At 43.9% G+C, this 26,887-nt stretch overlaps 1 protein-coding gene across 4 annotated transcripts in view; it reads left to right on the top strand.

The window, feature by feature from the left end:
- The window catches only part of LOC147422756 (uncharacterized protein YNL011C-like), a 66,962-nt gene extending 40,478 nt beyond the window's left edge, over positions 1 to 26,484 (top strand). The window contains exons 2-15 of one of the 4 annotated variants that reach the window (XM_086502936.1): positions 19,223 to 19,339; positions 19,502 to 19,634; positions 20,300 to 20,396; positions 21,160 to 21,203; positions 21,342 to 21,498; positions 21,611 to 21,697; positions 23,609 to 23,692; positions 23,854 to 23,955; positions 24,106 to 24,153; positions 24,232 to 24,357; positions 24,435 to 24,527; positions 25,532 to 25,619; positions 26,019 to 26,050; positions 26,143 to 26,484. In XM_086502936.1, coding sequence (XP_086359062.1) covers positions 19,223 to 19,339; positions 19,502 to 19,634; positions 20,300 to 20,396; positions 21,160 to 21,203; positions 21,342 to 21,498; positions 21,611 to 21,697; positions 23,609 to 23,692; positions 23,854 to 23,955; positions 24,106 to 24,153; positions 24,232 to 24,357; positions 24,435 to 24,527; positions 25,532 to 25,619; positions 26,019 to 26,050; positions 26,143 to 26,238 — 1,304 coding nt within the window. In that variant the 3' untranslated portion in view covers positions 26,239 to 26,484. Of the gene's footprint in view, positions 1 to 19,222; positions 19,340 to 19,501; positions 19,635 to 20,299; positions 20,397 to 21,159; positions 21,204 to 21,341; positions 21,499 to 21,610; positions 21,698 to 23,608; positions 23,693 to 23,853; positions 23,956 to 24,105; positions 24,154 to 24,231; positions 24,358 to 24,434; positions 24,528 to 25,531; positions 25,620 to 25,718; positions 25,927 to 25,953; positions 26,051 to 26,142 lie in introns of those variants that run through there. The other 3 variants (XM_086502933.1, XM_086502935.1, XM_086502934.1) reach the window with 3 other exon arrangements.
- Positions 26,485 to 26,887: the final 403 nt, after the last annotated feature.

Raw genomic sequence — 26,887 nt, forward strand, 5'->3', positions numbered from 1 at the left:
CTCAAGGTTCCTTTTGTTCTTAGGGAAGGTAGAGCCTTCCGTTCGCTATGATCACAAACAAAGTGAATGGACACTGTGTGTGCAAGTGTATGAGACAGAGAGATAGAGAGAGAAGAGAGATACGACACCAGAGACGTAAAACCCTCCTCCGAAGGTCCCACTCTCGTCGGCGAGAGTGGTTTACTTATGATTGCACAAACTGGTACAAACTGTATGCATGAGACTATGCAAGTCTAGGCTATGTCGGCGATGATGACGGGGATGACGAGACCGACCTAAGGGCTGAAATATGCAATCTTGTATCTGTTGTCGAAAAACGCTATGGGTTGAAATCTGCTGCAAGTCCAAAAACGCTGATTTTGGGGCTGTTTCTGTAGGTCTTTGTCGCTGAAAATCTGCAGGTCTTAGGGCTGAAAACTGAGGTTTCTTAATGGCTGAAACTGCTGGTCTTTCCGGGCTGAATCTGCTACTCTCTTAGGGCTGAATTTGCAGGTTCTTCATGGCTGAAAAACGCTACATGCTGAAATCTGTAAAGGCTGAAAACGCTACGTCAGGTATCTCCAAAAACGCTAGGTATGCTGGGATAAAAAACGCTAGGCATGGGGGTGTCTGTGGCGATGATGCTGATGCAAAACGCTAGGGCAAGGGAGTACTGCGGTCCTGTGTCTGATGAAAAACGCCAAGGCTGATGCAGGCTAGGGCGATGATGCTTGATGGAGAAAACGCTAGGGATGAGTCCTTCTTGCTTGGAGGGGAGACCACCAAGTTCTTGCTTGAGAAGTTTCCTGCTGAGCTTGGCTCATGTTGCCTCTTCTGCCAGTTAGTGCTAGCTTAGGTTTTCTTATATACAAACTTACTCAATATTTCCCTACCTACTTTCCAACAAAAGTCACTTAAAAATAATAAGTGAAAAATGTCAAAAATAGGGAAAATAGGCTAAATGCAATGGAAAATTCCCTTGAAGGATTCTGATGGGAATGCTTATGATCATGCTGTGTGCAACCAGAGGATATGCATCTACACTAAGTGACTGGGCATGCACGGTCTACAAATAGACTCACAAAAGTGCCAGATCACTTCTAATCTAGACTGATTGGACTGACTGAACCCTAATCATGCTGTAGCTTGTCCACGGACACATAGGGTTGGATGTGTCACGTGACACCGACCCTCCCCCTTCCCCATCTACGCCAAGGATTGCACCAGATCCTATGGAGGCTTTGTGCAAGACGATGATGGACATGATGACAACGTGGCACGAAGCAAGAATGGCAGCCATGGAGCGTGAGCGCGAGCAATTACGCTTGGAGGCCAAAGAATTTGATCGCAACGAAGCTAACCTTGTTGCAGAGTCGATGAATCACGAAGAATCAATCTTGGCTTTCGAGTCGAGGTCCACAACACCCCCCCAGGCAGATTTGATCAAACATGACGAACCGATCTTGGCTCTCGAGCCTAGGTCCAAAGAACTCTTACAGGAAGTACTATGTTTCGAATGATTCGTCAGCACGCATTGTTCGAGTGTTTCATTCGTGATCCTTTCCTGTATTTTAGTCAGTGTCTTTATGTGATCCCTTTTCCTAGGCATGACATATTGTACGTTGAGCACGATTCACGCATGGATGAGCATGGATGTATGCCGATTTCTCATGAAAAGATGAAATGTTTGCATTCTAGGAGGTCACATTCAATGTCTCTTCCTTGGCACGACACAGTCATAGAAAGAGTACAAGAAAGATTGAGCATCAGGCATGGCATTTCCATTGTGTTTTGCCACAGTTGATTGCTTTAGATCAGAAACACAAGATTCGATCTCATTGTTTGCGTGTGTGTTGTGAACAGGTTGGCACTCCGTCTTTTTGTTCATCTACATTGCATGCATAGTCTTTGGAGAAGACGAGATTTTTTCCAGTCACTTTACATGGAATGAGTTGTGTTGGAAGTGGTTTCAGGAATTTTCAGCCTCGGAGATTCTTGAAGAAGGTGGACGTACGTCCATAGAAGAAGTGGAAGCATTGAAGGAGACTCAGAAGATTTTGTGTCGCTTTTGGCGCGGCCCAAAGAAGCAAGCATTGTAGACCTTTATGAAGTTCAAGTATCGCACCACCCACACCTTAGAGTGGGTTGGCGAAGAGTCCTTCCCAGGATTCCAGACCCTGTTTGCGATTTCCCTCGACGCCATACAGTTCGGTACTAGTACCTCACTTTGAAAAGGAGGGGATGTCACGTGACAATCCAACCCTATATGTCCGTGGACAAGCTACATCATGACCAGGGTTCAGTTCACTCAAGTGAGTATAGGATAGGAAGTGATCTGACACTTTTGTGAGTCTGTTCACAGACCTTGCATGTCCAGACACTTCGATCAGATGCATATCCTCTGGTTGCACACAGCATGACCATCAGATTCCAGTCAAATCCCATCAGTAGCATTTTTACAATGCATAGACCTATTTTCCCTATTTTTGACATTTTTCACTTATTATTTTTAAGTGACTTTTGTTGGAAAGTAGGTAGGGCAATTTTGCTAAGTTTGTATATAAGCAAACCTAGCGCTAGCACTTTTTGGCAGAAGAGGCAGCAGGAGCACTCGCTCAACAGGCAACTTTCAGCAGAACCCCCAAGAGGCCTAGTGTTTTTGCATCATAGCAGAAGGCTAGCGTTTTTGGACCAGATCAGCCAGCGTTTTTGCTCTTGCAGATTCCTGGCGATAGTAGACCAAGCAGAAACCCCAACGTTAGCAGATTCTCCACAGCAAGACCATTTTCAGCCCTAGCGTTTTTACATCTGTAAGGCACTTCAACGTTTTTGCAGATCTTCGCGACGGAATCCCCACAAGCATCAGTGTTTTCAGTTTTCAGCAGTCAGACTCCACAGTAGAACCCCCGAACCTCGCAGATCTCCCCTTCCCGCAGCAGTTCCTCGCCGCACAGCTAGATTCCGTAAGGTTTACAGATTCAGCCTGGAAAATGCAGATTTCAGCATCTGGGTTTTCAGCGCATCGTCGCCATCGACATCGTCACCGACATAGAGTCAGAATTCAGCAGATACAAGATTTGCAGATTTCAGCCAGTAGCGTTTTCAGATTTCAGCCCTCTCATCGTCGTCCTCATTATCGTCGACATCTGTTGGCAAGTCCAAGCATTGTAGATATTTGTGCAATCATAAGTAGACCGCTCTTGCCATAGAGAGTGGGGCCTTTGGAGGAGGGTTTGACAACATCCCTGGTGTCGTATTCTCTTCTCTCTATCTCTCAGTCTCATGCACTTCCATTCACAGTGTTCATCCACTTTGTTTGTGTCCATTGCACTCTCATTAAAGAACGGAAGGCTCTCCCTTCGATAAGAAAAAGGAACCCTTGAGCATAGTTTGGAGCACTCATCTTGAGCAAAGTTCAACATTCACTTCCGCTGCACCTTACACATGCGGCTACCTTCTTCAAGAATCTTCGAGGATGAAGCATCCTGAAACCACTTCCAACACAAAAACATGAACATACCCATTCCATGTAAAGTGACTGGAAAAAATCTCTTCTTTCGAAAGAACTGTGCATGCAATGAAGATGAACAAAGTGACGGAGTGCCAAACCGTTCATCAAACACACACAAACAATGGGGTCGAATCTTGACTTTCTGATTTAAATCAATCAACTGTGGCAAAACACAATGGAAATGCTGATTCTTGATGGTGAATCTTTCTTGTGCTCTTTTTGAAACTGTGTCATGTTAGGAAGAGACATGGAATGTGAATTCCTTGAATGCAAACATTTCATCTTTTCATGAATCATCCGCATACATCCGTGCTCATTCATGAGTGAATCGTGCTCAACGTGCAATATGGCATGCCTTTGGAAAGGGATCACATAAAGACACTGACTAAAATACAGGAAACGATCACGAATGAAACACTCGAACAATGCATGCTGACTAATCACTCGTACACATAATACTTCCTGTGAGGGTTCTTGGGACCTAGGCTCGAGAGCCCAGATCGGTTCTTCGGGATCTATCGAATCTTCCCGTGGTGGTTCTGTGGACCTCGACTCGAAAGCCAAGATCGGTTCTTCGTGATTGATCGAATCTACAATGAGGTTAGCTTCTCTAGAAAAAGCATCAACGAAACCATCATCCTTGTGAACAATCACATCTTTTTCCTGCAAATCATCATGCTTGTGAGTAATCACATCTTGATCATGCAAATCATCATGGTTGTGAATAATCACATCATTATCATACAATTCATCACGCTTGTCATTATTATTCAAATCATCGTGCTTATCATAATCATGCAAATCATTTGTGTCATGCTTGGGAGAAGAAGAGACGGAGAGAGTCTCCTTTTCCCAAATCTCTTGCATCTGTGCCTGCACTTGAGAAAAGAGTCGCAACATCTCTTTTATATGTCGATCGTTCATTGCTTTTCTTGCTTTGTTCTTGCGATCAAATTCTGTTGCTCTTTCTTCGTGCTCACGATCCAATTCGGCTTTTCTTACTTTGGCTTCCAAGCGTGTTTGCTCGCGCTCACGCGTTATGGCTGCCTTTCTTTCTTGGTACTTACGATCAATTTCTGCCATTCTTTCTGTTGTTCTTGCTTCGCGTTCTAACTTCTTGTCCATCATTATCTTGTCGAAAGCCTCCATAGGAGTTAGTGCAATCCTTGGCGTAGATGGGGAAGGGAGAGGGTCGGAAAACCTCCTGGTGGGGAAAACTCTTCTTCGCCACTCCCATGCTCACCACCTCCATGTGAAGTATCCATTCCGCTTCGGGTGATGACCATCCACTGAAGTCTTGGGTTCTGAAGTTCACGAGGAACTTGGGTTCTTGTGGGTCTTGGGTTCTTGGGGGTCTTGAGGTTCTTGAGGTTCTTTCGCTTGCAATCTGTGTTAGAGAAGGATCTTCTCTTCACCCGAGTTCTGCTCTTTTCCGCGGGCGCACCCCTTGGCGGCCTTGCGCTCACACCAATGTTGCTTATTGCCACCTCACGTCAAATGGCCTGCCGCTAAGTGCACGGTCCGCTCTCAAATGATTGAAAAGAGGCACAAGGGGAGGCTGGACAAGCCCTTCTTTCTTGGGTTTCCTGTCACTCTTCAAAAACACGACTAGGAATCGACATGCCCAAGAGGACTTGGGTTACGTGCGACCGCAACAAGCAAAAACAATAATTAGGTGGTTCTTGTGGTTCTTTCCTTGAGTGATATAGAACACTGCCAAAGCTTTTATACCAATTTAAGGTGCAGCGGAAGTGAATTGTTGTACTTTGCTCAAGATGAGTGCTCCGAACTGTGTTGAAGGGTTCCTTTTACTTACGGAAGGGAGAACCTTCCGTTCCTTTAGTGAGAGTGTGCAATGGACACAAACAAAGCGGATGAACACTGTAAATGAAGGTGTTGAGACTGAGAGATAGAGAGAGAAGAATACGACACCAGAATGTTGTCAAAACCCTCCTTCGAAGGCCCCACTCTCTATGGCGAGAGCGGTCTACTTATGATTGCACAAATCTCAACAATGCTTGGACTTGCCGACGATGTCGACGACGAGACGGCTGAAATCTGGAAATGCTAATGGCTGTAATATTCAAATCTTTATCTGCTGAATTCTGACTCTATGTCGGTGACGATGTCGATGACGACGACGACGCGCTAAAACCGCAGATGCTGAAATCTGCGTTTTCCGGGCTGAAACTGCAAACTTGGCGGGATCTGGCTGTGCGGCGAGGATTTGCTGCGGGAATGTGAGATCTGCGAGGTTTGGGACTTCTTCTGCGGGTTGTAACTGCTGAAAACTGAAAACACTGGTCTATGGGCTGATTCTGTTGCGAAGATTTGCAAAAATGTTGAGGGTGTCAGGTTGATTCAAAAACGCTGGGGCTGTTTTGGTCTTGCTGTGGAGAATCTGCTAACACTGGGGTTTCTGCTTGGTCTGCTGTCGCCTGGAATTTGCAGATGCAAAAAACGTTGGCTGATATGGATTCTTGATACAAAACGCTAGCCTTGTTGCTGTGTTGCAAAAACGCTAGGCCTTGTTTGGGGGGTCCTGCTGAGAAGGTGCCTGTTGAACCGAGTTCTTGCTGCCTCTTCTGCCAGAAAGTGCTAGCGCTAGGTTATTATATATACTTGCTTAGTGAATTTGCCCTACCCAGTTCCCAACAAAAGTCACTTAAAAATAACAAGTGAAAAATGTCAAAAATATGGAAAATAGGTTCAATGCACTGGAAAATGCTCCTGATGGGTTCTGATGGAAATCTGATGGTCATGCTGTGTGCAACCAGAGGATATGCATCTAATCTAATCTAAGTGCCTGGGCATGCACGGTCTGCGAACAGACTCACAAAAGTGCCAGAACACTTTCTAAGCTAATTGAACTGAATCCATGTCAGAAGTAGCTTGTCCATGTACATTTAGGGCTAGATGTGCACGTGACAAAAGAAGGCCATTGATAGGATGAGGACTGGGAGGGCATATGATCATGATGGCTTAGTGGCTGAGCATTTTATACATGCCAGGGATCAGCTCGCAGAGCTTCTAGCATTTATGTTCAACCGTGCCATGTGTGAGGGCTTGCTTGATACTTGGAGCTTATCTACTATTGTACCTATCTTCAAATCAGGAGATCCTATGGAGCTTGGGAATTATCGCACCATCATGATTGGACACACATTGGCACGGTTGTACTCATCCATTCTTGAGCAGCAGTTGAGTAGATGGGCAGAGAGGGAGGGCATACGCGCAACGGGCAGACAGGTTTAAGGAGACGTTTTTCTACTCTTATCTTGACACTCAGAGCCATTATTGAGGAGGGCAGATCACATGGGAGACAGATCTATTGTAGCTTTGTGGACTTCCACAAAGCTTTTGACACAGTACCCAGACCTAGATTGATGCACAGACTACAAGAGATGGGAGTACCCACAAAGCTGACTTGGGGGATCATGGAAATATACAGGTCAGTAGTGGGGCATGTACGCACTCCAGAGGGGCTATCTACATTAGTTCACTCTAGTATCGGAGTGAAGCAGTGTAAGTTGCAGCGGAATGAATGTTGAACTTTGCTCAAGATGAGTGGTCCGAACTGTGCTCAAGGTTCCTTTTACTTAGGGAAGGGAGTTCTTTAATGCGAGTGCAATGGACACAAACAAAGTGAATGGACACTGTGACTGAAGGTGCTGAGACTGAGAGATAGAGAGAGAAGAGAATACGACACCAGAGATGTTGTCAAACCCTCCTCCGAAGGCCCCACTCTCTATGGCGAGAGCGGTCTAATTATGATTGCACAAATCTCTACAATGCTTGGACTTGCTGACGACGATGTCGACGACGACGAGACGGCTGAAATCTGAAAACGCTATGGGTTGAAATCTGCAAATCTTTATCTGTTGAATTCTGATTCTATGTCGATGACGACGATGCAACGACGACGCGCTGAAAACGCAGATGCTGAAATCTGCGTTTTTTGGGCTGAATCTTTAAACCTTGTTGAATCTGCCCGTGCGGTGAGGAATTGCTGCGGGAAGGTGAGATTTGCGAGGTTCGGGGGTTCTACTACAGCATCTGACTGCTGAAAACTGAAAACGCTGATGTATCTTGAGGTTTCGTCGCGATGGAACTGCAAAACGTCGAGACGTCAGACTGATCCAAAAACGCTAGGGCTGATCTTTGTCTTGCTGTGGAGAATCTGCTAACGCTGGGGAGTCTGCTTGATTTGCTATCGCCAGAACTCTGCAAGAGCAAAAATGGTGGCTGATCTGGTCCAAAAACGCCAGCCTTTTTTTGTAAAAGCGCTAGGCCTCTTGGGGGTTCTGCTGAGAAGTTGCCTGTTGAGCGAGTGCTCCTGTTGCCTCTTCTGCCAGAAAGTGCTAGCGCTAGGTTTCTATATATACAACCTTATGGAATTTGCCCTACTCAGTTTCCAACAAAAGTCACTTAAAAATAATAAGTGAAAAATATCAAAAATAGGAAAAATAGGTCTAATGCACTGGAAAATTCCCCTGATGGATTCTGATGGGAATGTTGATGATCATGCCGTGTGCAACCGGAGGATATGCATCTACTCTAAGTGTCTGGGCATGCACGGTCTGCGAACAGACTCACAAAAGTGCCAGATCACTTCCTATTCTAGACTGACTTGACTGAACTGAACCCTTGTCATGCTGTAGATTGTCCACGGACACATAGGGTTGGATGTGTCACATGACATCCCCTCCTTTTCAAAGTGAGGTACTAGTACCGAACTGTATGGCGTCGAGGGAGATCGCCAATAGCATCCAGTGTAAGGTGCAGCGGAATGAATGTTGAACTTTGCTCAAGATGAGTGCTCCGACTGTGCTCAAGCGTTTCTTTTACTTACGGAAGGGAGAGCCTTCCGCTCCTTTAGTGAGAGAGTGCAATGGACACAAACAAAGTGAATGGACATTGTGCGTGAAAGTGCATGAGATTGAGGGATAGAGAGAGAAGAGAATACGACTCCAGAGACGTTGTAAAACCCTCCTCCAAGGGCCCCACTCTCGATGGCGAGAGTGGTCTACTATTGATTGCACAATCTGGTGCAATGGCTGATGCAAATCTAAATGCTTGCTATGTCGATGTCGATGGGGTGGACGACGAGGACGAGGCTAATGCTGAAAACTGAGTGATTGAGATGCTTCTTGTCGGCTAAAAACTCGTTGCTTCCTATCTGCTAAAAACGCTGATTGGCTGGATTCAAAAACGATGGCTAGGCTGCTTGAAAAACGCTAAGTTTGCTGTCTGTAGCTGCTATGGAATCGCTGTTGAAATCCTGCTGAAAACGCTATCTATGCTGGCTGAATTGGCTGTGCAAAAACGCTGAAATACAGAGTAAAACCGCTAGACAGCAATGCTGAAAAACGCTAACTCTGAGGCTCTTCTTGTAAGGTGCAGTGGAATGAAATGTTTGAACTTTGCTCAAGATGACTGCTCCGATCCGTACTCAAGGTTCCTTTTATTCTTATGGAAGGGAGAGCCTTCCGTTCTTAATGAGAGAATGCAATGGACACAAACAAAGTGAATGGACACTATGCGTGAAAGTGTATGAGACTGAGAGATAGAGAGAGAAGAGAATACGACACCAGAGACGACGTAAAACCCTCCTCCAAAGGCCCCACTCTCGTTGGCGAGAGTGGTCTACAATTGATTGCACAACTGGTACAAAGTGGATGAACGAGAACTGATGCAAGTCTAGTGTTAGGTGCAACGGAATGAATGTTGTATTTTCTCAAGATTAGTGATCTTTATTGCTCAAGGTTCCTTTTAGTTCTTAGGGAAAGAGAGAGCTTTCCGTCTTGTAGAGTGCTGTGGTCACGAACAAAGTGAGTGGATTGTGCGTGCAAGTGAATGAGACTGAGAGAAGGAGAGAGAAGAGATACGACACCCGAGAGGTTGTAAAACCCTCCTCCGAAGGCCCCACTCTCATCGGCGAGAGTGGTCTATTCTTTGATTGCACAAAGGTGTACAATGCGTATGCAATGGACTATGAAACTTGGTCTATGCCGATGACGACGACGATGACGACGATGGCTGAAATCTGAGATCTTCTAATCGCTGAATTTGGAGACTGTTTCGGTGGCTGAAAATGACTGTTTCGGCTGCGTTTTCTTGGCTGAAAAATGAGGTTTCTTAGGGCTGAAAACTGATGGTCTTTACGGGCTGAATCTGCTACACTTTAGGTGAATGATGCCGATCTTAATTTGCTGTTGAAATCCAAAAACGCCAGGGGCTGAAATTGGTCCTTCTGTCACCGGGGTTCTGCAAATGCAAAAACGCTAGGCTGATCTGCTGTGTCGTGATGACGCCGGGGCTGATCTGCTGTGCACAAATCGCCAAGGCTGATCTGATGCAAAAACGCTAGGTCTTCTGTGGAGAAAACGCCAGAGTAGTCACGGTGGTTGGTCTTGCTGAGAAGTTGCCTGTTGAGCAAGGTGCTCCTGCTGCCTCTTCTGCCAGAAAGTGCTAACTTGGGTTTGCTTATATATTAACTTAGCAAAATTGCCCTACCTACTTTTGTTGGAAAGTCACTTAAAAATAATAAGTGAAAATCCCAATAAATAGGAAAATAGGCTAAATGCACTGGAAAATTCCCCTAACTGATGCTAATGGATTCTGATGGGAATTCCGATGATCATGCTGTGTGCAACCGGAGGATATGCATCTATGCTAAGTGACTGGGCATGCACGGTCTACGAATAGACTCACAAAAGTGCAAGATCACTGCTATTCTAGACTTGACTGAACTGACTGAACCCTGCTGTGGTGTAGCTTGTCCACGGACACATAGGGTTTGGATGTGTCACATGACATCCCCTCCTTTTCAAAGTGAGGTACTGGTACCGAACTGTATGGCGTCGAGGGAGATCGCAAACAGCATCCGGAATCTTGGAAGGGACTCTTCGCCGGCCAACTCTGATGTGTGGGTCGTGCGGTAAGTGAACTTCATAAAGGTCTGCAACGCTTGCTTCTTTGGGGCGCACCGAAAGCGACACAAAGTCTTCTGTGGCTCCTACAATGCTTCAACTGCGTCTAGTATCCTGCTTCTTTCGTCTTCAAGAATCTCCATGGCTGAAAATTCCGGAAACAATCTCCAACACAAAACCATGAACATACCTATTCCATGTAAAGTGAAGGAAAAAAATCTTGTCTTCGCTAAAGACTGTGTATGCAATGTAGATGAACAATTAGACGGAGTGACAACCTGTTCATCAAACACATGCAAACAATGCGTTGGAATCTTTTCTGTTTGATCGAAATCAATCAACGGTGGCAAATCACAATGGAAATGCCCATGCTTGGTGCTCATACAATCATGTGATCTTTCGAAAACTGTGTCATGCCAAGGAAGAGACATGGAATGTGACTTCTTACATACAAACTTTTCAGCTTTTCATGAACAATCCGCATACATTCGTGCTCATCCATGAGAGAAACGTGCTCAACATACACTATGTCATGCCTAGGAAAAGGGATCACATAACGATGCTGACTAAAATACAGGAAACCTTCACGAATGAAACACTCGAACAATGCGTGCGTATCAATCATGCGAACACATAATACTTCCTGTGATGGTTCCTTGGACCAAGGCTCGAGAGTCAAGATCGCCTCTTCGGGATCTATCGAATCTTCGTGTGGGGGATCTGTGGACCTCGACTCGAAAGCCAAGATCGATTCTTCCTGAATGATCGAATCGTCCTGTGGGGGTTCTTTAGACCTTGACTCGAAAGCCAAGATCGATTCTTCGTGATTGATCGAATCTACAACGAGGTTAGTTTCGCTAGGAAAAGCATCAACTAACACATCATCCTTGTGAACAATCACATTTTGTTCATGCAACTCATCATGCTTGTGAGAAATCACATCTTGATCATGCAAATCATCATGCTTGTCATTGTCATCCAAATCATCATGCTTATCATTGTGCTTCAAATCATCAGGCAAGTCATTATCATTCAATTCATCATGCTTCTCATTATGCAATTCCTGTGTGTCATGCTGTGGAGAAGAAGAGACTGAGAGAGTCTTCTTTTTCCGATTCTGTTACATCTGTGCTTGAGCTTGAGAAAAGAGTCACAACAAGGCGGCTTTCCTTTCTTTGTACTCATGCTTTATGGCTGCCATTCTTTCTTCGTGTTCACGCTCTCTTTTTGCTTTTCTTTCTGCATTTCTTGCTTCTTGTTCTAACTTCTGTTTCAAAAAAAATTGCTGTAAAGCCTTCATAGGAGTTAGTGCAATCTTTGTCGTAGATGGAAAAGGGGGAGGGTCGGAAAAATCTCCTGGTGTGGAAAATTCTTCTTCGTCTCTCTCATGCTCATCACCTCCAAGCGAAGTATCCATTCCGCTTCGAGTGATGACCATTCTGAAGTCGTGGGTTCTTGTGAGTTCTTGGGGGTTCTTAAGTTCACGAGGAACTTGGGTTCCTGGGGGTCTTGGGTTCTTAAGTTCACGAGGAACTTGGGTTCTTGAGGTTCTTGAGGTCCTTGATTCGTGAGAATCTAGGGTTCTTGAGGTGTTCTTTCACTTGCAAATCGCGTTGGAGAAGGATCTTCTCTTCACCCGAGTTCAACCCTTTTCTGCGGGCGCACCTCTTGGTGGCCTTGCGCTCACACCAAGGTTGCTTTTTCCCACCTCACGTCGATTGGCCGGCCGCTAAGTGCACGGTCCGCTCTCAATGAGTGAAAAGAGACACAAGGGGAGGCTGGACAAGCCCTTCTTTCTTGGGATTCCTGTCACTCTTCAACAAAACACGATTAGGAATCGCCACGCCCAAGTAAACTTGGGTTCGTGCGATTGCAACAAGCAAAAAAAATTCTTGTGGTTCTTGTGGTTCTTTCCTTGAGTAATGCAGAACACTTCCAAAGCTCTGATACCAATGTTAGGTGCAGCGGAATGAATGTTGTATTTTCTCAAGATTAGTGATCTTTATTGCTCAAGGTTCCTTTTAGTTCTTAGGGAAAGAGAGAGCTTTCCGTCTTGTAGAGTGCCGTGGTCACGAACAAAGTGAGTGGATTGTGCGTGCAAGTGAATGAGACTGAGAGAAGGAGAGAGAAGAGATACGACACCCGAGAGGTTGTAAAACCCTCCTCCGAAGGCCCCACTCTCGTCGGCGAGAGTGGTCTATTCTTTGATTGCACAAAGGTGTACAATGTGTATGCAATGGACTATGCAACTTGGTCTATGCCGATGACGACGACGATGACGACAATGGCTGAAATCTGAGATCTTCTAATCGCTGAATTTGGGGACTGTTTTGGTGGTTGAAAATGACTGTTTTGGCTGCGTTTTCTTGGCTGAAAAATGAGGTTTCTTAGGGCTGAAAACTGATGGTGTTTACGGGCTGAATCTGCTACACTTTAGGTGAATGATGCCGGTCTTAATTTGCTGCTGAAATCCAAAAACGCCAGGGGCTGAAATTGGTCCTTTTGTCGTCGGGGTTCTGCAAATGCAAAAACGCTAGGCTGATCTGCTGTGTTGTGATGACGCCGGGGCTGATCTGCTGCGCACAAATCGCCAAGGCTGATCTGATGCAAAAACGCTAGGTCTTCTGTGGAGAAAACGCCAGAGTAGTCACGGGGGTTGGTCTTGCTGAGAAGTTGCCTGTTGAGCAAGGTGCTCCTGCTGCCTCTTCTGCCAGAAAGTGCTAACTTGGGTTTGCTTATATATTAACTTAGCAAAATTGCCCTACCTACTTTTGTTGGAAAGTCACTTAAAAATAATAAGTGAAAATCCCAATAAATAGGAAAATAGGCTAAATGCACTGGAAAATTCCCCTAACTGATGCTAATGGATTCTGATGGGAATTTCGATGATCATGCTGTGTGCAACTGGAGGATATGCATCTATGCTAAGTGACTGGGCATGCACGGTCTACGAATAGACTCACAAAAGTGCAAGATCACTGCTATTCTAGACTTGACTTAATTGACTGAACCCTGCTGTGGTGTAGCTTGTCCACGGACACATAGGGTTGGGATGTGTCATGTGACATCTAGGCTATGTTGATGTCGACGACGGGGATGACGAGACCGACTCTAAGGCTGAAAAGTGATGCACTTTCTCTGCTGTCCAAAAATGCCAGAAGGCTGAAATTTGCTGTCCCGAAAACGCAGGTTTTAGGCTCTTCCAAAACGCTGGTTTTAGGCTAAAAATGGCTGTACAAAACGCTGACTTAGGGCTGAGTATGCAGGCTGAAAAATGCTAGCATGCTGGATCTGTGGCGATGATGGTTGACTGCTGAAAACGCTAGATGGCTGAATCTTATGGCGATGCTACTGGGGGCTGAAAACGCCAGGGTGCTGGATCGCCATGGCGAGGATGACTTTGATGAAAAGGCTAGATGGCTGAGGATGTTGCTTGGAGGAGAAACGCCACCAAGGGGGGGAGTCTTGATGAGAGAGAGAGGGGGAACCTGTTGCCTGTGGCCTGTGTTCTCCTTGCTCTTCTGCCAATTAGTGCTAGCCTAGGTTTGCTTATATATTATCTTACCCAATTTCCCCTACTCAGTTCCCAACAAAAGCCACTTAAAATAATAAGTGAAAAATGTCAAAAATAGGGAAAATAGGTTAAATGCACTGGAAATTTCCCTTGAAGGATTCTGATGGGAATGCTTATGATCATGCTGTGTGCAACTAGAGGATATGCATCTACACTAAGTGCCTGGGCATGCATGGTCTGCGAATAGACTCACAAAAATGCCAGAATACTTGCTAATCTAGATTGACTGGATTGATGGAACCCTTGTTGTGCTGTAGCTTGTCCACGGACACAGAGGGTTGGATTTGTCACGTGACATCCCCTCCTATTCAAAGTGAGAAACTGGTACCGAACTGTATGGCGTCGAGGGAGATCGCCAATAGCATCCGCAATCCTGGAAGGGACTCTTCGCCGGCCCACTCTGATGTGTGGGTCGTGCAGTACTTGAACTTCATAAAGGTCTGCAACGCTTGCTTCTTTAAGCCGTGCCGAAAGCGACACAAAGTCTCCTGAGGCTCCTTCGATGCTTCAACTTCATCTAGAGTCATGCTTCTTTCTCCTTCAAGAATTTCCATGGCTGAAAATTCTTGAAACCATTTCTAACACAAAACCATGAACATACTATTCCATGTAAAGTGACTGGAAAAAATATTGTCTTCCTAAAAGATTGCATGCAATGTAGATGAACAAAGAGACGGAGTGCCAAACCATTCACCACACACACGCAAACAATGAGATCGGATCTTGTCTTGCTGATCAAAATCAATCAACGGTGGCAATTCACAACGGAAATGCCCATGCTTGGTGCTCATACTTTCTTGTGTTCTTTCTACAACTGTGTCGTGCCAAGGAAGAGACTGTGACTTCCTTGAATGCATATTTTTCAGCTTTTCATGGACAATCCGCATACATTCGTGCTCATTCATGAGTGAAACGTGCTCAACGTACAATATGTCATGCCTAGGAAAAGGGATCACGTAAAGACGCTGACGGAAATACAGGAAACGATCACGAATGAAACACTCGTACAATGCATGCTGACAAATCATTTGAACACATATTACTTCCTGTAAGGGTTCTTTGGACCTAGGCTCGAGAGCCAAGATTGGTTCTTCCTGAGGGGGTTCTTTGGACCTAGGCTCGAGAGCCAAGATCGGTTCTTTGTGATTGATCGTCTCTGCAGTGAGGTTAGCTTCACTAGAGAAAGTATCAACTAACACATCATCCTTGTGAACAATCACATCATCTTATCTTGCAAATCATCATGCTTGTGAGAAATCACATCTTGATCATCATGCAAATCACTATGCTTGTTATTGTCATTCAAATCATCATGCTCATCATTATCATTCAATTCATCATGCTTATCATCATGCAAATCCTTTGTGTCATGCTTTGGAGAAGAAGAGACTGAGAGAGTCTCCTTCTCTTGAATCCGTTCAATCTATGCCTGCACATTAGCAATGAGAGATGGAGAATGAACAACTTGCTCTCCACGAATGACAATGGGAGAGTCACTTTTGGCATTGAAAGTGAACGTATTTTCCACCCAATCAATGAGAGGGTTATGCTCACGAAACCATCGAATGCCCAAATCATATCACATCCTGAGAGAGGAGAGACAAAAAATTTTCTACGAAAAGCAGCTTGTTGAACTGTAAACAACACATCAAGGCACTCTTTCGTGATGAGAGAGTCCATACCGGGAGCAAAGCCAGAGACCTCGAGAGGAGATTTTTGAGTAACGTCTAGGCGGGCTCTCTCAACAAGAGAGGGACTGATCACATCATGGATACTGCCTGGGGCAAATAATATGACAAAACGTTGCCCCGTCATATGACCATAACATTTAATGAGAGACTCATCAATGGGAGGGTCAGGAGAAACTTGGGGCACACTCGTGTTGTCATTGATTGCATTGACAGAGGAAGTGGGTTCTGTGGATTCTTTAGATTCATTAGAGTCAAGCTTAGGAAATGTTCTTTTTATGTGACTCTTAATGTGACAATGAAAACAATGACCTTCCTTAGAATAAGTGCTTTGCTCTTCCGACGTGATGCATCCTCCTAAAATTCCTTGTGCTACCTTTTCATTTGGAGTGAGCTTAGGTTTAGCAATTGTGTTAGTCTTACCCTTAGGTTCATTTTGAGAGTTCTTTTCTGAGAGACTATTGGAAGATTGGTTAGAAGAGTTACCATTCTTACCATTCTTACCGTTCTTACCATTCTGAGGGTTCTGAGAAGTTTGAGAGGTACTTGTGGAAGTCTTGTTCTCCTTAGGCTTTCCCTTGTGCTTCATCTCCTGTGCGAGAGCAATCGCTATCGCCTTGTTGAGATCAATTGGATCGAAGACTTCTACATTAAACTTGATATATTCGTCTAACCCAAAAAGGAAAGCCTTTTTGCACTCATCATCCGATTTGCGTAATCGAGTGCCGAGCTGCAAAACACGGTTAGAAAAAGACATGACTGGCATACCATGTTGCTTGAGATTGCGCCAATCTTCTTTCAATCGTGCTAGGTACTGAGGAGGCATAAACCGCGCCTTGAGCTTGTTTTGGAAGTCGGCCCAATTGAAGGAAAGGGGCGCGTCTCCATCGGCTTCCTCTAGGTGCGCGGCTAGCTGTGCCTTTTGCCATGCGTGGTACCAATTGATGGCATCACTGGCAAGGTACATAGCTGCCATCAAAACCTTGCTATTGCCCGTCTTCTTAGTTGTCGCAAAATAAGCATTAAATTGATGCAACCAAGAATGAATAACACTAGCGTCCATCTTACCATCATACTTACTGAACGTCAACTTCTCGGTGACGGGGTTGTTGGAGTCCGAATCTTGGCTTGCGCCACTTGATGAACCACCAACTTCTTTGGACGGTTCAAGTTTCGAGGCGAGGACATGTAGTACCAAGTTGTTCATGCGTTGTTCTCAAAGATCCAAAAACGCTGGCTTGTTAGGGCTGAAAACGCAAGGCTATGGTAAGGGTCGTCTTGTTGAGAAGGGTCTCCAGAGGGCCTATCCTTCTTCTGCCAGATAGTGCTAGCTTTGGTTTGCTTATATATTATCTTAGCAAAATTGCCCTACCTAGTTCCCAACAAAAGTCACTTGATAAATAAGTGAAAAATGTCAAAAATAGGTTTTAATGCATTGGAAAATTCCTTGATGGATTCTGATGGGAATGCTGATGATCATACTGTGTGCAACCGGAGGATATGTATCTAATCTAAGTGAGTGGTCATGCACGGTCTGCGAACAGACTCACAAAAGTGCCAGATCACTTCCTATTCTAGACCGACTTGACTGACTGAACCCTGGTCATGCTATAGCTTGTCCACAAACACATAGGGTTGGATGTATCACGTGACAATTGCTCACTTTCATTCACTGTGTAGGTGGAACATCCTCTCTCTCTCTCTCTCTCTCTCTCTCTCTCTCTCTCTCTCTGACGAAGCTCTGGCTCTTTGACACTTTGGTGGCTTCTGCATCGCTCTATGGAGCTGAGATATGGGGGCCTTCATTGGATCATCACGGGAGGATAGGTCGCACTGATGGATGGGGGGACATGGAGAAACCTCTTGTCTCTATGATCTCGCGGCTCATTAGAGCTAAGGCTTCAGTACCACGTGCCATTATCCGAGCAGAGCTAGCTGCCCCCCCACTAGTGGTTGAGGCGCTCACCAGATCTGTCTCCTTCATACACCGCATGTGGGAACTTCCCAGAGACAGATACGCCCGCCTTGCACTTGAGTCCTCTCGATAGTTAGCCATGCAGGGAGATATAGCATGTTGGTATGGGGAGATGACATCATGGTTTCAGGCGCATGGGTTCAACATAGACAGATTGCCCCCCTTCCAGTACTCACTGGATGTTCCCTCAGTGACTCTTACACAGTCCGAGATCACTAGGCTCATCCGCCAGGACCTGACTCAGCTAGACACCAGGAGGACATGGATGTAGCCAACACAGGAGTTGGGCACGAAGATGGCTTTCTACAGAGAGCATCTTCTCTAGCTTACGACGGACGGTTTTGTGACGAGGCCCAGATACATGGACACCCACTTGTCTCATGGGATACAGTGTGCTATTGGCCAGATACGCATATCTTCACACTAGCTACGGATCGAGATTGGGAGATACTGCGGAGTACCAGCGGAGGCTAGGACATGACCCTTGTGTGACATGGAGCGTGAGACAGAGTTGCACTACACATGCCACTGCCTCGTCTACTACGAGATACGAGGTCACTTCCACTGCTTGTTCAGAGAGGGCTTTGGACCACTCTCCAAAGTCATGAGGTACGAGGATCAGAGATGCCTCGGTTTGTTTCTGCTCGAGCTGCGCAGACACAGAGAGAGCCTGATGAGAGGAGAGGCCAGCCAGTCTCAGAGACACATCACAGACTACTTTAGAGCAGACACTGGACACCCAGAGGAGCTACTACCACAGCAGAGCTTGTCGCCTCACACTTGAGGCACACTGATCGACCGAGCGACTGAGCTGGGGAGATCCAGACGCCCACGGCTGCGGAGGAGTACACAAGCATCGACGGAGGCTACATTAGAGGATTCGGATCTCTTTGGCCCGACACGCACGACGCCCGATTAGACTGCTGACCATGGAGGAGATTGATGAGATCCGCCAACGACCGATACTGGATATCTTGTGACTTGTGATTTAGCTATCCGAGCTAGTTGCTTAGTTCACACCTACCAGTTTAGGATTCCATAGTATTTTTATTTTGTTGTCATTTTGTTACTTTGACTTTTGTATCATATCCACCACATTGTAATGCTCTGGTCTCGTAGGTCATTTTGGCCTTTTGAAGAAGTTAATATAACATCTCATTTCATTTCATTTCTCTCTCTCTCTCTCTCTCTCTCTCTCTCTCTCTCTCTCTCTGTCTCTCTCTCTCTCTCTAAGAAGAGGAAAATGGTATAACCTTTCTATTACCCAAGTGTGGTGGGTGTGTGCTAATAAGAAGAGGAAAATGGTATAACCTTTCTATCACCCAAGTGTGGTAGATTGGTTATGCCATTTCCCTCTTGAATAAGAGGTCTTGAGTTCAACTCTCCTCGTCCGATAGATTTTTAAGGTTTCCTACAACGTTAAAATTCTCTTCTTCTTCTTCTCTCTCTCTCTCTCTCTCTCTCTCTCTCTCTCTCTCTCTCTCTCTCTCTCTATTGCTCGCTTTCATTTACTGTGTATAGATCATAATTACTTAAGTTAGTTGGAGAATGTTTGTGTTGCAGGTGGAACAGCCTTTAATGGTGTTGTTGAAGAACTAAAGAAGTTAACTACTCATGTGACTCACGTCCTTCCGGTATCAGATGATGGTGGTAGTACTGCAGAAATAGTCCGAGTACTTGGTTAGTGAACTGATCTTCATTGTAAGGTTCTTATTTACTGAATGAAGAGAGTCTAAATTTGACCATTAGCTATACACTAAACATCTGCAGCTATGGGAAACTTTATGTTTGAATATCTTGTCATGGTACTCCACACGCTTTTCAATTTTGTGTCCTTGTTAGGTGGCCCTGCAGTGGGTGATATTCGATCTAGATGTTTGCGGCTCTCTGATGAAAGTTCTGTAGAGGCATTGGCTGTCAAGAGACTTCTTGGACATCGCTTGCCTTTGGATCCAATACAGGCAAAAGCTGAGTGGTAAGTTGAGATGTCACTAGCTTATGGTGTGTGCATCTTCTTTTTAATTGTATTTTTGAATAAACAACGACATCTTCTCTTTTTAAGTGTGTTCACACATGAGTTCAACATATCATGCAAGGAGGTGCAAAAGCTTCTATAAAAAAACAAAGGTGAGTACTGCTTTTACCTGAGTCAAATCTGGATTAAAAATATCGAACATGGAGGTGCTTGCTCTATCCTTTGGAGAAAAAGAGGGGTGTCCCCATCCCTGTAAAAGACTCTTATGCTTTCTCATGCACTGTGGCTATGTATATAAGGTGGTCTTGCTCTTCACATGGAGAGGACTATTTAGCTACTCTCTTTCAAGGGTTAGGAAGCAGAGGAAAAATCATATTATGTCATTGATAACGTTTCTTTTCTTTGTATTCTTGCACTGCTGCATTTGATAGAATATAGTCAAGTATGGCTTTTGCTGAAAATGAACACCCATTGTTTTTTCGGGCCACTCCACATAGACTTTGTTAAGGCAATTTGTTGTAGCTGGTAAATTTTTTTTTGAACTTAACATGATTCATTGTGATATTTCAAAGTAGTGATAATTCTTAGAAATTTTTCTGTGCTTGCTTTTATATGAAGTACCAATCCTCAAGAACAGTCTTCTTGACAAGACACGCTAGATGCAGGTACACTATTGTGGAGGATCAGAATCATCTTTGGGAGGGCGTTTCCAGGCCCTATAGAGAAACTATCAGGGCCTTCTTGGTGTATTTCCAAAACCAAGTAAGTTAATTGTTTCACGTTTTCAAGCTCTATTGTGGGAAGTACTGCAATCGCCTCTTTTCAGTGGACAACCCAGCATGCTCAAGAGTATGTGTATAAAACGTTTTACATACACTCAAAGAGAAGGTTCAAAAAACTCTATAATCATGTATTCTGCAAAACCAATGCTCTTAGGACAGAGACTGCAAAGGAAAGGGGCTGTCAATGCAACCATTTCAGGACTTTGCACATGGGTTTGTCAGAGATGATTCACTGTTTATATGTTTTTTTTTGGTAAAAGATCATAGTGGTGTGATCAAGAGTTGAGTGGTTGCCTGAAGAAGAGCAAGTAAGACATGTCAGTTTTTGGTTACTTGTGTAAACCTTGCTCAAGCTAAAAAATCTACTGAAACTAATGTTGGATAGCACCCAGGTTTTTTGGCTTCCATTGTTTAGATCTGCAATGCACCCTTATGCTCTTAAAGAAACTTGTCAAGCCATCCTTAATTCATGGCATGCTGTGCTGTGACTTGGCTTCTGCTCCTGGTTGGGTTGTCATGACACGTCATCACTTTGTGACAGAAATATCTGATTCTCGACATATCTAGCCTCTTAAGGATCTGCAAAAGATTATTGAGCTACATAAACAGATACAGAAGTGCTTACGGTTGATGAAACTCATGAAGTGATTAGGAAGAGACACCATAATTAGTCTATCAAGGCTTTTGCCTTTATCTATAATTGTCATGTTTCATATTTTGAAACTTAATTCCTTCTTTTGCAGATTCTTTGTCGGTCAAATGATAATTTTTGCTTTAGCAATGGAAGGTAAGGATTCCTACTTGAAAGAGTTTTTTTTGCTCTTATTGCACATGTGGCTTCAAACATGGAGGTTTTTCTGCAGAGGTATGCTTAAGGTTAAGACTGCCTCTTGAGAAGAATCTAAACTCCATTTTGGTTTCACAGTATAGGAAATTTCTTCTTTGCTGGTGCCCGCATTTTTTTCCAGTCATTGGATGCGGCAATTTTTCTGTTTTCTCGCGTCTCTCAAATCCCTGTGAACAGTTTTGTCCTTCCAGCAGTCTGCACCAATGACCGACTCACTCTTGGGTGTGAATTACAGGTTAGTTCTCAGGTTGTGGACGTTTTCATATAACGTGTGTGGGGTTTGAGCTGATTTTGTGATTCTTACAATTGGAACTGACGATATTGTAAACATTGTATATTGTTTGCAGGACGGAACAATCATACGTGGGCAAAATGAAATATCACATCCTTCCTCTTCCAGCCAATTTGAGAGGTTTCCTCAGCGTGTAAACAAGGTCCTTAATGATTGTCACTATCCAAAAACTATTTTTTCAAATTATAGCCTCTTTTTGAAAATTTCAATGCAGCTGTTCCAAAAATTAGCTCTCTCTCTGACGTTTTATTGACTTTGTCTCGGTGAGAGGCTGTGTGTGGGGTAGTGGCTCAAGGCAAGAAGAGCAGGTGCAAGGACCTTAGTGTAACAAATTACAATCTATTGCACAGCAAACGACGTTTTCCTTTAAGGAAAATTGTGCTGATTAAATTACCAACCAAAAGTTAGTGCAGGCATTTTAGATGACTTCCCAAAATGATGCACGCATGCTCAAAGAACATCCAGGCGTCTCCTGGTTAGCTAAGTGATCCAAGCATGACTTGGAGATGCACTCTATTTACTTCTGTTATAAAAGATAGTATTTCCATCCTTGGCCTCAGTCAAGAGTTGTCTGCCAATGAATGACATAGAAAACTGGCCTATTGGATATAGCCTGAGGGCCAGTCTCCCATAGTCTGTGCAGACACTAAAATATCATGAACTAGGCCTAAGTCATTTTGGCAATGCTTTGTGTCTCCAGTGCCCATGAACATCTCCTATTTGACCAACTCTTGCCATTGCCTTAGGTATCCATCCATAAAGCTGTTCTTCCACAAGCAGACATCTAGATGCATTTTCAGCCCTATCCTCATCAATTACATCTTGTAAATTTGCATCAGAAATGCGGATCTGTACCATCATTTGAAACTTGCATAGGCTTCACATGTGCCTCATTAAGACTTACATCCATACTATCACCATTAACCAGAGGCAACAAACACACTGTTGGATATTTTGTATGTACCTGGATGCTTTTTAGGTGCCTAGGATCAAGACGAGAGTGGGAACCAGGAGTGATTGGGCCTTTGTATACTGCTCGTTCTGCTAAGCGGGAATCAGCAAGGGTGATTGGCTTTGTAAGCCTCCACCGTACTTGATCTATTTGACTATAGAAAAAGGAGGGAAACATTGAAAATTTTAACGTGCTGGCCAACCCTTCACTTAATATCAAAATCAAAGGCAAAGTAGGTGCTTCTCACTGTACACTGGGCACTGGTAACACCATCTACTGAACTGACAACCTCCTTTCAGATTGTGGAGTTTGCAATAGGCTTGAGGACACCTTCATAAATAATCAAGTTATAATTCACTTTGTAGATCATTACAAGTGAGGCAGTTCTGAATAAACCTGTGTGATTCTCACTTGCAATTTCTATGTTTCAAGTATGATGATTACCAATCACTTTTTTGACCATTCATTTAGCTCTGGCATGCAACTCTCTGCTTGAGTCTGACAACACAGTGGAACATGTTAATGACAGGGAAAGGAGAAAAACAATCTGGATATCTATGCAGAAGTCAACCCTTTTGCAGAATGTAGGAGGGTGTGAGGGGTAGAAGTTTGAGAATAGGGGGCAGCCCTTTTTGTATACCACTATTTATGTTGGCATAACCCCTGCACAACCTGCATGATCATAGAAGCGAGGACAGTGGGAGCCACAACGAGGGTAGATAAAGGAGAAACAGGATTGCCAATATTTTCCAATTAATGTGCTCTAAAAGAGACATGCATTACGTTGACAAGAATGAGTTGGCAAATCTCTTGCCAGCCCAGCCAGATGAAGAAGTGCCTGGTATTAATACCTTGTTGAAGCAAATTTTGTAGAAAGTCTGATGCTCCTGAATTGAATGGTTTTAACAGACCTACATTATACTTCCGTTAAATTTAGAAATTGCTTATTCCAGCTTTTCATCATGAATCGTGCATTGCATTCAAATTTCATACCTCTGAGAAACGGATGTTTTTGTAAGGTAGCCTGAAACTTTTGGGTGTCTTGATTTTGGAGCTCCCTCAGTAGACTTCTTTCATGAATGTTTTACATAAATGTGGCAGGCTTCTCATCCGTCAAGTAAACTTCCAGCAAGCATTAAGCGAATCTTCTACATGTCAAGCGAGGGAACCAATTTACTTCACGAGGTTTGTTGCCTTTTGTTGCGAAAAGCATGGCCTAGTTCTTTCAATTATCAGATACCTTTATCCAGAACCTGCTCTTGAGTTATTTTGGCATTGTGCACTGATAGTTGCCAAGGTTGAGTGTCTTGCCAACCTCTTGTAACAAGGACTGGTACTCTTTGCAGGTGTTTCCTGCTGTAAATCCTACTGTCTTGGAGCATCTAAAGCAAGTCCAAGCCATAATTTATGGCATGGGTTCTCTGTACACGTCCATTTGTCCTTCACTGGTTGGTCAATTTTTACACCCCAGATAATTCATAGTTGGTGTTGGACTCCATGGTCTGGGTGACATGAGTGGGTATGACTAGCTTGACAATATATTTCTCAAGCCTATGCAGGGCTGACAGAGGAGCATGTTTCTACTCTCTGTGGAGCAGGTGCTTTATGGTGTGGGAGAGGTCATTGCTCATCAGTCGTGCCTTAAGGTTATTACCCTCAAAAGATCACTTTCTACCAAGTCTACACGATCATCTGCTATCTAATATCAGTCGTCAACATTTCAGATTCTTATTCTCAATTCAACACATGACAGAGAAAGTTATGGAATGTCAGCGTCTGATTTTGTTGTTTCCATCTGCAATGCATTAAACAGGAAGCATGGTGACCCTCAAAAGTCTTTGAATTTTCCAGTGAGTGTCCATTTTTGTTGTTATCTTTGCTAACTATGCATCTGTAACATTTTCCAAATTGTTTCTCATGTTGACAGGCAACTGCATACATTAACTGTATGCTTGTGCCTGATGGAGGCGCCATAAGAGTGGATAGCGAGAAGCTACTTGCTTTAGGTGTACAGAGAGTGGTAAGTTTCTGACATGAAACACATAATGTCATTCTTGTGTACAATGTATAGCTTTCGGTTTCTTTGTCAAACAGAGTTTAGTAAGGTCGGTGCAAATTAACAAATCGCTTTGGCATTCCTCTCATCATGACATGCCCACACATTGTCTGCTTTGTGTGCAATAATCAGGCATTGTCTTCTTTGGTTGTGAAAGGGGTCTGTTCGGTACTGTTTAGAAACTAGGGGTTTTTAAGTGACTGCCCACAGTCAACTACTTTTAGGAGACATCTACAGTTGGGGAAGCCCTTTGATAAAGAATTAACCCATTGTTAATAGGTGATAAGCTAAAAGCTCTTTCCCTCTTTGGTTCAGAGGCATCTGGATCCTTGATTGATGCTATCTGCTCAGGTATTGATAATGAGCTTTGAACATGCTGGGCATAGCCCCATATATCCCTCCCATGGGCCATGGAATCTTTGCTCCACAGGCACCATGCATCCCAGTGCTGTGAGGTCCGTAAGCACCTGTTCCCATGCCATAAGGCATAGTTACAGGGAATGGCCATTTTCAGGCTTTCGTTCCCCGTTCCCGTTCCAACTGCCCGTTCCAAAATCCCATTCTTTGTTTTAGACACGAGTAGTTCTCTGTTCCGCATTCCGATTTTCCGTGTCTGGTAACTATGCCATATGGTTCATAAGCATGCCCACTGGCGCTGTATGGCCCATATGCACCAGAACTTGCTATGGCAAGGCTAGTCTCTCATTAGAAAGTGAGTACCTGGTGGTGCGAGGTTATAGAGAAAGCCTGTCCTTCTAGGTTGTTGAATGCTCGTATTCCCACCTGTTAGTGTAGAGTGCCGTAGATATTGGCCAGCATGGAAAGCTCGGCTTGCAGGTACATGCTTCACTTGCAGTACTTCAGTTCTCGGACGGTTGAATAAGAGCCTGTTTTCGTTTTATTGACAGCCAGTATTTATTTCTCTATCCTGTTTGATAATGCATAATTTAGAGTTTCTCTTTGAGCAGGTGACTGTAGATGCCATGCAGGATGATAGAGGTGGGGTTATTTATGAACCTAGAGCCTTGATTCAAGCATTGAAACAAGCAATCTCCGGTACATTTTCCCATGATTGCCATCACTCCTAAATTAGCCTTGAAACCATACTCACAAATTTTTGTTCGTTTTATTGGATGGAAAATGCTGCTTTTTAAGGCTAGCACTGAGCACTCATGGATTTCATAATGCTGCTGTTTAAGGCTAGCACCGAGTACTGAGCACTGATGGATTTTATAATGCGCAAGCCAAAAAAAACATACATACATTGTTTACTTCAGCTTAGCTGAAAACCATCCTTTAAAAGCATTGTGTTTTTGTATATCTCTGTGGGCAATAAATGAAAATTGTCACACTTGGTAAGGAATCTCTCTCTCTCTCTCTGATCTTTGAGGTCTTGGGAAGAAGACTTTTGATCCTGGAGACAAAGATTTGAAGATCGACTATTTGAACGGGCAGTGGATTTAAACCAAATCTCTGGTCTTTATCCGGTAATTTGCGAAGTCGAGGCTTCAATGTGTGTGTGTGATATTTTGAATATTTGCTTCAAGAACATTGTGAGTAATTGGTGGATGAATTGCAGTTTGGAAGGAAAATGCTAAAGAGTTGGAAAGAGTTTAAGCAAGCCTTCTATGTTCCTCTAGATTTTGACATGAACCTCGAGAGGGAATGGGACTAGATTTCTCAAACTATATTGACAATAATTGGGAAGTCCTCAGAGTCATTGCATTTATGACTTGACAGTTGAGGGGAAGATTTGAAAATTTGAGGCAGATCTCTGACTAATAATTTAGAAAAGTATGAAGCTATATCCTGGTCAACCCCTCAAATGTAGACCAGGAGTTGATTGGACTGCAAAGAAGATTGAGCTTGTCTACTGTTTCAAGTGAAATAAAACTATCCGTAGAACCGGGATCATTCAGAATGAGGACTTTATATATATATATATATATATATATATATAAATATATATATATACCTAGATGAATCCAAGAAGAGCCCAAATTCACCATTGAAGGAAAGTGTAGCTATAGACTCATGCATTTCACTTTGATCAACTAGTTGCTTCAGCTAGAATCGCGCTGGTAGAAGTTTGCCTTTTGCTTTATGTTGAAGATGCATTGCTCATGCCTACGAGGAGTTCTTCACAATTGTAACACATCTAAAATTAAAGTTGATGGCATCATAGTAGGCAAAGTAGCATGACCAAGACCAAACAAAAGTACACAATAACATAACCATCCCCATTGTGTGATAAATGTGGTCCTCTTTTGAGCTTCTAAATCCAAACTCCAGATAACTCACTCTACAAATTGAGAAATACTCAT

This window comes from Adiantum capillus-veneris, chromosome 27, assembly GCF_014529385.1.
Source record: "Adiantum capillus-veneris isolate H3 chromosome 27, ASM1452938v2, whole genome shotgun sequence".
Classification (NCBI taxonomy): Eukaryota; Viridiplantae; Streptophyta; class Polypodiopsida; order Polypodiales; family Pteridaceae; genus Adiantum; species Adiantum capillus-veneris.